Source organism: Panulirus ornatus, chromosome 28 (genome assembly GCF_036320965.1).
Source record: "Panulirus ornatus isolate Po-2019 chromosome 28, ASM3632096v1, whole genome shotgun sequence".
NCBI lineage: Eukaryota > Metazoa > Arthropoda > Malacostraca > Decapoda > Palinuridae > Panulirus > Panulirus ornatus.
The window spans coordinates 9,600,962-9,614,124 of NC_092251.1; the positions used below are offsets into that span (position 1 = coordinate 9,600,962).

General features: G+C 44.6%; 1 protein-coding gene across 1 annotated transcript in view; it reads right to left on the reverse strand.

The window, feature by feature from the left end:
- Positions 1-657: 657 nt before the first annotated feature.
- LOC139757830 (protein amalgam-like) overlaps positions 658-13,163 on the reverse strand; it is a 101,493-nt gene continuing 88,987 nt past the window's right edge. Inside the window, exons 3-9 of the mRNA XM_071678721.1 lie at positions 11,332-11,496; positions 10,347-10,720; positions 9,584-9,724; positions 8,481-8,793; positions 7,354-7,496; positions 6,040-6,247; positions 658-4,711 (exon numbers count right to left, since the gene is read on the reverse strand). Of these exons, the coding sequence (XP_071534822.1) occupies positions 4,440-4,711; positions 6,040-6,247; positions 7,354-7,496; positions 8,481-8,793; positions 9,584-9,724; positions 10,347-10,720; positions 11,332-11,496 (1,616 nt within the window). The 3' untranslated portion in view covers positions 658-4,439. The remainder of the gene's footprint in view (positions 4,712-6,039; positions 6,248-7,353; positions 7,497-8,480; positions 8,794-9,583; positions 9,725-10,346; positions 10,721-11,331; positions 11,497-13,163) is intronic.

Here is a 13,163-nt window from a genome sequence, read left to right on the forward strand (position 1 = left end):
CTGAAACCACACACACACACACACACACACACACACACACACACACACACACACAGACATACATACATATATATATATATATATATGCTGAACAAACTAACCAGGTTTCTCTGGTAACACCACAGTTCAGGAAGTGCGGTGTCGTGTGCTTGTGTTAGGTTAATAAATGATAATGAAGTAATTTGGTTCGTGAAACTTCAATATGGATGTTGCATCTTGGGCAGAAGTGAGTCTTGTGATATGTTGAAACGATATTTGTAATGATAGAGTGATGGATGGTGTCGAGAATGCAGGCGAGAAAGTGTAACCCGTACATGTCTCAGGGGTGGAGTTTTAGAGTGAAGTTGATAACTGGGTAACGAGGTAGTTGGGTAGTTTAGAATGTTTGTTTTTGTCATAATAGTGTGAATAGATTTTGTCGTTTTTTTGTGTTATTTTCATGCAGTTCTTGTATTATGTACCGTAAATGATAGCCTAATATGTTTAGGCAAAGGAATCTGTTTACGGTGTGTAAAATGTTTGCAACTAATTATAAATGTTGAGAAAATTCCAAATTACATTACTCTTAATGTGCAATAAAGGAAGACACACTACAGAACTCTGTCAAAGAGATGGAAAAGAAATGTACAATTGCGTTTTCTAGGACGACATAACACGTTATCCTTCAGTATTTTATTGATAAAACATCTCATAGAGGTATATACAAATTACTGAATATTTGACATAGAACGTGCGAAACACAGACTTCTAAATTATTGATCCATATTATGAATAAATATATATAACCAAACTAGGAGTTAGTTGGTAGAGTTTGCTATATCTGAACTCATTAACCTCACAGGTATTTCTAGGATGACTAACCCAATTTGAAATTTTTTGGCAAATTGAACGTAATTCACAATCTGGCATCACAGGCATCTAGATTCTAAGTTACACCTCGTCGACTTAAAATTCGTCTACGAGAAGAAACTCTTTATTGAATTCTTTACCAAGAGTTTTGAGTTCCAGTAATACAGTTCCATAGCCAACAGATACTCGTAGTATATAATACAGGTGTTGAATTGCCCGATATCTTCAGTCTAATCCTAAGAAATAAATTACCAGAGGCAGCCACCCTTACTTCTTGGAAGATAATCACATACTTGACTACCATCATCGTCTATTCTATTCCAGACTTCACAAAAGAGAATATATATATATATATATATATATATATATATATATATATATATATATATATATATATATATATATATATATGATAACCATTTACTTATGGAGGAGGAAGACTCGAACCCAGTCCTACCGTGCGGCAGGCTGGTCAGCAATGGATTATTAGGACAGGGTTCGAATCCTCTTCGCGCATCGGTAAATCGTCATCATCTATTCCATGTGTCCAGTACATGTTTTATATATATATATATATATATATATATATATATATATATATATATATATATATATATATATATATATATATATATATACATATAGAATTCATTTATTTTTCATTCATCTATTCATTTACTTAAATCTGACCTGCCTTGCTGCAACTGGGAGATAGATAACTACAAGAAAGTCTAACATGGTACAAAATATCTCTACAGTAGACTGTCTCTCAAGTCCTGAACATTGTTATTCACTCGGACTTTGTTCCTCACCCACCAGTCAATGCTTCTGAAGGGCGACCTGTCATGTTCGCACTTGTGGCTAATTCTTGATGTATCACTGCATCAGTATCCTCCCAAGTTGTCTCGAAATGGCTTTAGATTTCCTTCCATTTTTTCTTTCTCTCTTTCTTGGCACGACGCGTTACTGTGATTAATGTACGTGATACGAGGAAGGTATGTGTAAGGTCTTGTCGCGTCTTTAGTCCAGTTGTGTTGAGGTTCAGTGTCTCAAAATTTGAATGTAGAAAATACTTAAAAATTGGCTTTATTTCCCTTAATTCACTGAGGTTTCCCACCACATTATTTTTCTAAGCCTTTATTTTTTGGGTGGTTGAAGCCTCTCTGAAATGTCAGGAGTTTGAGAAACTTTGTGATTCTCTTGCGAACACTAATGTCTCCAAAGGTCAGTAAACATATCAGTTAAACTACGATCATCATAAAGTGGGATCTTCTTCCAGAATGATAATGACCACTTGGGTCACCAGCATGTTGACCGTTCTGGCAGGACTCTTCGTCCAGCTTGTCTTCCCGTGTGTGTACGTCCGCTTGTGTCAGAAGGACCAAGACTGGAAAGTCTCCGGGTCTGACCCAGTCTATGTGTTCTTGATCTGGTTTCGTATGTCTTCTTGTTGATTCTTACCGAACGTATTCACCAAAAGCTGGACTCACCACCGTTCGTATATCGTATGCAAGATATCAATACACGAATTCTGAGGCGGTGCGAAGCCCTGACGGCCTTCCAGTGCAAGACAGGTAACCCCAAAGCATCATCACAAAGAAAATCGTCTTTGCATTTCCGACGACTGCCGTCTGGCTGAACGCGGGTCGTCGTCATCTCCCCACCTGGGGGAATCACCGTTAATTCCTTGGGTCGTAGAAAAAGAGGAGGGACTAGGAAGGAGGGTAGTGTTAACTCGAGATAGTTCAGCTAACCTGAAGTGGTCAGCTAGCTCCTACTCAGCTCAATCTGTGACCTAGTCTTCTTAGAAAGTATTGACTGATGCTAAGCTACGTTCCTGGCAAGACCCGTGCTGAGATCGAAGTCTCGAGGGCTAATGTGGCACCTCAGTCATAGGAATGTATATAAGCCAATTGGCTTCCTCAGACGCCTTGTTAAATACTAAGAATAATAAGTATACCATGTTGATCGCTATAGCTTTTGGCCTGCATGACTGCCGTCCTCTACTTAACTCCCTGATGACGAGTCGTTAGATGGTTGACCAACTCTCTATTTTCACATCACTTTAAGTCGGTCATTCCGGACGATAGATGAAAATTTCAGTCACCCTCGTCATCAGTCGTTACCTCCTCACGCTTTATGCAGCACACATGGGAAAGAGAAATCTTATCATAGATTGACGCTGTCCAACAGCCACCTCTCTCCATCTCTGTGTCAATCATCTAAAGGTACTTCAATGTCCCTTTGTGTTGTCTTATTAGGTTTTTCATCATGAGTGATGCTTGATCAGCTGCCACACACAGTGTTAGGGAATCAGAAACTCCGGCAAGATCAATAAATTAGAATCATTGCATCGGCAGCTGCCGTTCGATCCGACGCTGTGCACTTAAGTTCGAATGTCACACACACTCTGACCTTTCTTGATCAAGCCCTCAAGTTCACTCTAATTCTCCCTATTCTTTTCTGTATAGATACTATATGACCCTCGAACATACTCTTTGATCTGGTGAGGAATGATGGGAAATAAGCCATCCCAACACAGCATCGTCAAGAAGAGATGCAGACGAGGTTTGAGGATAGCAAGAAGCATTCGCAAGTTTCTGGTTGGTACACCTGTAGGGTCTGGGTCCTTAGACGATCGTCGTAAGTAGAGAGGGACGTAATGCCAACTTACGAGGCTGAGTTGCCCTATACCAAGGACGCTGTTTCCTCCCGCACGTTGATGGACACAGCTGTAAACACACACGTTTTGTGACAGCCGTTCACATTTGTACACCTAGCGACAGCTAATCACACACTAATACCAATAACATTTGTACACATCGGCAAAAGCTTCCACAGGAATATAGTACAAAAAGGATGAAGACAATATATTGGTCCACTCCCAAAGGCTCGATATATATTTATATATATTATAATTCGTAGGAACAGAAAGAAATAAAAGAATACAAAAACAGAAGAACACTCTACACATCTACGAAATTTGAGACGAAGAGAAAAAAGAAAAAGAAAAAAGGAGAAACAATCACCTCACTAAAACCCTACGTCACTCGGGTCGTCAGATGGACATTGTTATACAAGAGTTCAACACCGAACTGGGCCAAGATCTCGAGAGCCGCTCTCGAGCGACCTCTGCTCCGAGGTCAGTCAGTACTCGGGAAGCAAACCGTTTCTGCTGCACGTGAGATATTTTTCCCCTCCACATCACAAGCGATTTCTTTTTCTCTTTCTTTTTGTTTTCTCTTTCTCTTTTCTACTGCGTTGTGTAACTGCTGCTGTTGCAAGAGATTTCCACTGCAAGCCAAATTTTTTGTTCTTGTTGCAAGCTTCTTTAGCACAGAGGAAAAAAGAAAACACAATAATATCCACACCAACAGTAGTCATTCACCTTTGGAAAGCTGGCTTAGCTGCGAATATTTATGGAAGATATCAAGGTTTTCAAGAGTATGTGTGTAATAGAGATATATTCAGTCTCTCTTTCTTTCTTTCTCCCTCCCTCTTTGGTGCTAGCAGTAATACCCACAATCTGTCTCAAGTCAGTGGCGGCAGCAGCATCATGCCTTACGGTACTGCGTGACGCGTCACAACTGTTATCTGGTCAAGCGAAGTCTTAAGACTTCGTCACTCAGGACACCTGATCTCACCCCGGGGCCTGCGCCTGCGCGTCCAGGCTCTCGGGTCGCGCAATTCAGCACCGACGACGTGTGGTGTCTGGGCCGGGGTGCAGCGGGGAGGAGATCTCCTACGCCAGCGAGGCTCTTCTCCCACACTGTGGTGAGGAGGAGCGGCAGCAGCAGGAGGGTGAAGGCCGAGGCTGAGGCCTGGCACCTCGCTCCACTGGTAGACTGGAGGACCGCCATGGCTGGAAAATAGAGAGAACGTTGAAGAAGGACAGAGATATGAAGGAATACCATCTCAGAAGTGATTCCCTTCATGTAGACTGAGGAATTATGATACTGAAAACTAATTCCCTGCATGTAGACTGAGAAATTATGATACTGAAAACTAATTCCCTGAATGTAGACTGAGGAATTATGATACTGAAAACTAATTCCCTGCATGTAGACTGAGAAGTTATGATACTGAAAACTAATTCCCTGCATGTAGACTGAGGAATTATGATACTGGAAACTAATTCCCTGCATGTAAACTGAGGAATTATGATACTGAAAACTAATTCCCTGCATGTAGACTGAGAAATTATGATACTGAAAACTAATTCCCTGAATGTAGACTGAGGAATTATGATACTGAAAACTAATTCCCTGAATGTAAACTGAGGAATTATAATACTGGAAACTAATTCCCTGCACGTAGACTGAGAAATTATGATACTGGAAACTAATTCCCTGCATGTAGACTGATCAATTATGATACTGAAAACTAATTCCCTGAATGTAGACTGAGGAATTATGATACTGAAAACTAATTCCCTGCATGTAGACTGAGAAATTATGATACTGAAAACTAATTCCCTGCATGTAGACTGAGGAATTATGATACTGAAAACTAATTCCCTACATCTAGACTGAGAAAAATTATGATACTGAAAGGTAAATGCGTTATCTACGTGGCTGTTATAAAAGACGAAGGGCAAAAAATATATGAGATGCGCCAAGCCTATGTCGCTTCACATGACTTTCTATGTGTGAGCGACATATGTATACACCGATCATATGTATACACCATCATTTAGGTTTATCATGTAGACTCGGGTATTCACTCAACTAACATGTGGAGAGGATTATCGGTCAGGCATTTAAGTGTGAAATCTGATATATTACAACGACGAGTCGGTACAATTAAGACTCTTCTAATGGAGGATATATGAACGTCTGGCGTAGGGACCATATTTCTCAGATCCTTTCAGCCGGTAACTGAACTTCAATGGACGACTGTATACCACAGGCATTGATATACTGTACTTCAGCCCTTCTCACTACAGGAATTATCAAGTGGCCTTAGAGATAGATAGTCTCAACTACCTCCATGACCACACACCCTGTTGGCCAGGAGCACCTGTGTCAGAGGTGGAGGGAACGAGAAGTGGGAGACCAAATTGGAGGTGGAAAGATGGAGTGAAAAAGATTTTGAGTGCCATACCCTGTTGGCCAGGAGCACCTAATCTCTCCACGCCGAAGATGTCCCACACACACACACACACTTCGACGTGGTCTTCCACCCCCTCACCTTTCTTGGTGGAGAAGGAGAACTTGTCAGACTCTGACGACCAGCCGTACTTGTTTCTGACCCTGACGACGGCGACGTAATCGGTGGCCACCTCCAGCCCCCTGAGCGTGTAGATCATCGAATGACGCCTGACGTCCGTCGCCGACTCAGAGTCCACCACCCGGGACACGTTCTCCCAGGCGCCTGCGATCACCATGGTGCCGTTCCTCTGTGGAAGGAGGGAGCCATTGCTGAGGTGCACGTCTGTGGCGGGGAGGGAAGGGACATGGCTCTGTGTGGTAAGGGTAAGTGGTATGATCAGGTAGTGAAAGGAGAGAATGAAAGCAAATCTTGTGGGTGTGTGACAAAGTGCAGATTGTGAGGATAGGGGATAGGGAATAGGGGCACATCGGTCGAAAGAAACAGGCGGCGTGGGTTTGTGAGGAAACCAGGTGATGAGGATAGGTAATGAGGGCAGGTGACAGGAATACTCAGCAGCGAAATGTGGTGTGCGTGATTCCCTAAAGAGAGAGAGAGAGAGGAAAGGAAAGGATCAGTATTCATGTCATATAGACGTGCGAACATTGTATATAAATGGAATTCTGATAACTACCTACCCATTAGTACAATCTATTGTCACTCTTACGTTATATGAAGGTCCTGACTTCGTAGTGTATCAGTAGACAGAATGCTGAAGAAAGTTTCCCTCATCAAATTAGGAGGGAGACTATGACGTCTACTTTATCTGTGAATGTCTGATCGTCTTCCACGAAGTAAAAGTCATCTGGGTGAGTCTGCGAGTCACAGTAGAACGCAGTGGTTTTGGATTTTCGTGACACCATATTTCAGCGACGCTGGTGGGGAGTAGGAGCGCTTAACCCGAGCAGTGCGAGGCCTGCTGGCAGATGCGTGCTTGCCACACACCTCAAGGTTGTCAGGACGTGTCATTAGTCACTCCACTCACAGGTGCGACGCCCTGAGGTAGTTCCCCTCCTGTCACACCTTAGTCGAGATTGAGTGAGAGTGGACGCGTCCCACGTCCTCTAGTTGTCAAGAGTAGCGGAAGGTGTTCATGAAACAGTCTCCCAAGGTATGAGGATGAGTAGGTACTCACATGCTACGCCTCTATGTGTGAGGACTGGTGTGGGATGTACTCACGTGCCACGCCTCCATGTGTGAGGACTGGTGTGGGATGTACTCACATGCCACGCCTCCTGGTGTGAGGACTGGTGTGGGATGTACTTGCATGCCACGCCTCCTGGTGTGAGGACTGGTGTGGGAGGTCCTTACATGCCACGTCCCCTAGAATTGAGGGCTGGTGTGGGAGGTACTCACGTGCCATGCCCCCAGGTGGGTCTTGCGGTACTTGATGAGGAACTCGGTGATGGGGTAGTAGCTCTCCGTCTCCCAGGTGAGGGTATACCTGGTGCTCTCCCCTCCGGTGGGGCTGCTCGTCACATGAGGCGGCTTCGGGAGGCCTGGCGAGGAAAGTATGGCATACAGCTACAGAAGGGCATGTCGTGAGAGAGATGTAGAACCCGCTACAATACGTGTAGAGAACTCTTAAGCTGAAGGGTCGTAGAAGGGACTTTATAAAAAGAATGAATAGCGTTGGGCCGAGAATAGATGCTTGGGAAGAAGTCTGAGAACAGCCAAGGGTGAAGATTACTCGAACAGAACTTAGGGATAGGAAGCTAAAGGAGATTTCGTAAGTAAAAGGCATATTTGGAAGGCTCTTGCGAGAAAGGAAATCGGGAAAAAGAGCTCAGCCTTATGATGTGTGAGTAAAAGTTTTAATTAGAAGATCTGTGGGAGAAGCATTTGGCAAATAATATATGAGGAAGGACCGAGGGAAGAAGTGTGGTAGGAAAGGGTCAAGTGCGAACATGAGAAGCGGCGTAATAGGAAAATTTCTCAGAAGGGACAAACTTAGATGTTTGAATAAGGGTCTACTTGGGCGAGTCCACGTTTTGAGTTTTTTAAAGGGGGTGTTGCCATGTGGTCATTTGGTTTACCGACACACAGACAGACACAGAGAGTCGTGGAGACATCAGTTCTTAGTGAACATGCAGGAAAACTTTCTATACCGGTGCGTCAATGATGAAATAATAAATATTCACATCATACACTTCAAAAAAGTTATTCGATAGAGGAGACACTTGAAGAGATGGGGAACCCAACGAGTGTAAACTCCCTCCCCATACAGTACAAATAGGTAAATACACACTATCATATACAGACAGACTAACAGACAGAAACGCCGACAGACAGACACACGAGTGTAAAACTCCCTCACCGCACAGTATACAAACACACAATGACAAATAGGTGGCGACACAGACTGAGAGAAAAAGAGATAGGTATGAACACAAGCAAAGTATCCCACACGTATAGATACACACTCGGTCCATTCATGCCACACACACACACACACACACACACACGTCAGTAGCTTCCCTCACCTGTCATCTGTATCACAGCGTTCTTCTGTCCGTGGGCGTTCTCCGCGATGCACACATAAGCCCCAAAGTCCTTCTCCGTGACGTGGTTGATGGTGAGCGTGTGGCGGTGGGCGACGTGGTTCTGGCTCAGGTGGGCGTCGTAGTTGGCGGCGTAGGCGCCGGAGGAGGGCTGCTGCGTCATGTGCAGCTGGGTGTCCATGAGGGTGTCTGGCAGCGGCCGCCCGTCGCGGGTCCACACTACGTTGGGCGGTGGTCGGCCGTGCACCACACACACCAGCTCGACCTGGTCGCCCTCGCCCGTCCTCACAACGGACTGCAGGAAGCAGACCAGTCGTGTAATATGCCGTCCTAGTATCCCCAAATCATGTGGGAATTGCCATATGTAAAAATCCCGTGATAACTAAGGTCTTTAGTGCTATAGCAATGGTAAATAAAGGAGATATTATCGTCTATCCCTGGGGATAGGGGAGAAAGAATACTTCCCACGTATTCCCTTCGTGTCGTAGAAGGCGACTAAAAGGAGAGGGAGCGGGGGGGCTGGAAATCCTCCCCTCTCTCTTTTTTTTTTTTTTGATTTTCCAAAAGAAGGAACAGAGAAGGGGGCCAGGTGAGGATATTCCCTCAAAGGCCCAGTCCTCTGTTTTTAACGCTACCTTGCTAACGCGGGAAATGGCGAATAGTTTGAAAGAAAGAAAAATATTATCGTCATCAGCACATGTTGGTCACAACGCGTCTTCTCTTCACAGGGTCATGACAGAAGGCCAGGTGACACACCTATTGCCGGGGGGACTTACGTGTTGCCGGGGAGACTCACCTGTTGCCAAGTGACACACCTGTTGCCAGGGGGACTCACCAGTTACCAGGGGAGACTCACCTGTTGCCAGGGATGGAGACTCACCTGTTGCCAGGGGTGGGGACTCACCTGTCGCCAGGAGGGAGACTCACCTGTTGCCAGGGGAGACTCACCTGTTGCCAGGAGGGGGACTCACCTGTTGCCAGGGGGACTCACCAGTTACCAGGGGGACTCACCTGTTGCCAGGAGGGGGACTCACCTGTTGCCGGGAGGGGGACTCACATGTTGCCAGGGGTGGTGGGGGACTCACCTGTTGTGTGATGATCTCTGGCGGGTACTCGACGGTGAGGGACATGGCGGCCGAGGCTGGCTCACCGATGCCGTTGTCAGCAGTACACAAGTACGTGCCCTCCATGTGACGGTCCACCCTCTCCAGCGTCAGCCTGTGGCCCTGTTGGAGGACAGATTGCTCAGTTTCACACACACACACACACAGACACAGACACACACACACACACACACACACACATATCTTCATATGTATTTCTGTCTCATTTACTTTTTAGTCTGGAGTGCAAAGATAAGAAATATTCGAGACTTTCAGTTATTTTTCCTATTTAGCGGACAACTCTACCCTGTAAACTGAGTAGTTTACCCTGTAAACTCAGTAGTCTACCCTGTAAACTCAGTAGTCTACCCTGTAAACTCAGTAGTCTACCCTGTAAACTCAGTAGTCTACCCTGTAAACTCAGCAGTCTACCCTGTAAACTCAGTAGTCTACCCTGTAAACTCTGTAGTCTTCAGGTGGGAGACTTTTTGCCCCACTCCTTTGAGAATGAAATTGAATTTCGTAATTGAAATAGTTAATTCATCCTGAAGTCGCCACAGATAAATTCACCGAACGGCATGATCACTTTTCAGATGAAGTTGAACCTTTTCGAAGGCTGAAGTATCCTTGAAAAGACGCCTCATCGCATCTTATCAACTTGATAAATGATAACAGCAAGTTATATAAAGATATCAAGAACAACTGTCAGTCTTTGGCTAGAGACAGCGTCCATCTTGGCACCGACCTGTTGATTGCGTTGTCCTGAAGGGAGAAGACTAGCTTCACGGGACCACTGGATGATCGGCTCGGGGTTACCATGCGCCTTACACTCGAGCGTCACGCTCTTGCCCCTGGCCACATGCTGCTCTGGGGGCACCATGGCCTTGATGGAGGGGGCAAACTGCACGTCCAAGATGTGCCTCAGCTGCACCGGTGGCTCCAAGTCGAACTGGCAGATGAAAGTGCCTGCGTCTCGAGGGCGAATGTGAGAGATGGTGAGGCGCGACCCATCCACCGTCATTCGTGGGTCTGGCATCACCTTGTCACTCCCGACTGACACCAACTTCTCGCTGCCACCGTTGGCCGGCACTTTCTTGATGATCAGCCTCAGCTTCCCGCCTGAGGAGACAGAAGGGCATAATGATATATACCAGTCGATTAATCAAAAAAAAAGATCTCGTTTGCTAAGCGAATCAAAGATCATTTAGCATATGTTTCCCCTGTATGGTGTAATGGTGTTTCACAGTGTCTACCAGTGCTGGTTGCATTACAACCTACTTCTGCATTACGGAGAAGAAAAAAAGATTTTGCGTTGCTTCACGAATGCCAATGAATGAATGATTAAACAGCACATTCATCAAGGTGTTGGCGACTGGCTATAGCAGCACCTGACATAGCGTCATATAGTTTTTTGAATGAGGGATTCCACGGTATTTTATTAACAGTTCCCTTTCTCGTCCACTCATTAGTATTTTATGACAAGCATGATGGTTGACCCGAACACCACCATTCGGTCGTCGCTTGTTTACCCATGGCGTCTTTTGCTACGTCTCTTCCTTGTATATCAACTGACTGTTTACGTCTTTTGTCTCATTGTTGTATCTCCCCTTGACGATGTGATTCTTGCACGCAAGTGCACTTGGGAACTTATCGTGTTTCATATTTCCGTGAGAGAGAGAGAGAGAGAGAGAGAGAGAGAGAGAGAGAGAGAGAGAGAGGTAAAAACCGACCTGGGTTGTCGACGTCGCACGGGATGATGACGGACTGGCCCACCTCCACTGTGAAGGTCTGGGGTCGCGCTAGGAAGGTGGGAGGGTCGACGTTAGACTCCTGGTCGTAGTAATAGTCCCGGTACTCGTAGCGCCACGGGTTCTCATGGTAGCTCTTGGACAGGCCTGTGGAGAGAATATATATGGGGTTACTGTCTGACGAATCTCACCTCTGTCGACTGTCTCCCACCACTTGGTCAACGTATGCTAGACGTGTTCTGCTTGTTGCCTCCAATATCTGCATAGTCCCTGTGTTGCATCAGATGGCAACATGGTTCTATGTCATTGACGAAAGTATTTTTTATCTGCTGTATCTAGGAACACTTAGCAAGGAGGTGAGAAGACGTATTGACACTCTGACACTAAATCAAGGTAATATAATCCATGAAGAGAATGAAATCACTCTAGTTACCTTATCAAGGCTGATGCTCATAAGATAATTTCATTATCTATAATTACTACTTGATCCAATATCTTTCAATCGGAGCTGTGATTAAACCTCCCATGATATTCAACCCTCTATGATATTTGTTTAGAATGATAAGCTCTGTACTGTATCTTCTGAATGGAACTAAACGGCAAATGTCTTGATATATCACAACAATGAAAGAGCAATGGGTTTGTTGATCGGTCAGCTGTTGTTGATTATGTAGGAAAAGAACCCGCTGCATGGGAGTAGAAAGAAGGAATCGGGTGGAGAGACGAAAGCTAAGAAGAAGGGAATTATTTAGTAATATGGGAAAGCTAAGAAGAAGGGAATTATTTAGTAATATGGGAAAGGTGTTTGTTTAGGGAGTTAGCCAGAGGAGGGACGATCTCAGACGGTCCGATCTTTCCGGTAAGTCATGAACAAAGATCAAGAAGAGCAACGGTTCCAGAACTGGTTCCTGTAGTACGCCACTGGTGAACTGAACTGCTCCTTTCCATTATGGTAAGCCAATCCGTTGAAGTTGGCTCTCCTCTGCTCGTAATTGACGATGGAGCCTCTTTCCCAACCCCTTGTGTGGTACGGTCTCAAATAACTTCTGCTAGTCGAGGTACAGACAATGTAATTAGCCTTCTCTTTTGTAAAGAAAACGGAGATTACTCTCTCATATGGATTTAAGCGGTTCGTTAGACATGATCTCCTTTTTCCTGAAACCATGCAGGCAGTCCATCACCTAAGTACTTTTTCCTTTGCAAGAAATCATCCACTTACTATCTAGTTATCTTTTCCAGTGCCTTACAGGCCACGATCGATAGGGAAACTGAGATCTATTCATCGCATCCTCTCCATCCCCTTTCTTAAAAATGGGCATGACGTTCTCCCTCTTCGGGTGGGACTCACTTGGCAACTTTGCTCTTCTCTCTTGCATCATCCTGAACAAAACCATTTCCATTCGTCTCACAAGTGTATCTACCCACATTTCCAGCGTAGGTGTACATCCTTATCAGGACCATGAGCAACATGTGTGTCGGAACCTTTTAGGATTCTGCTTATGTCATTTTAAGACATTTCAACGCTTTCAAAGACCTCTTTCCAGTTCCATCTTAATGGTCTTCCAGCATGAAGGCCCTTTTGAACTTGCAATTGATTTACACACATAGTATGTATATTTATATATATATATATATATATATATATATATATATATATATATATATATATATATATATATATATATATTTTTTTTTTTTTTTCCAACAGAAGGAGCAGAGAAGGGGGTACAGGTGAGGATATTCCCTCAAAGGCCCAGTTCTCTGTTCTTAACGCTACCTCGCTAATGCGGGAAATGGCGAATAGTATGAAAGAA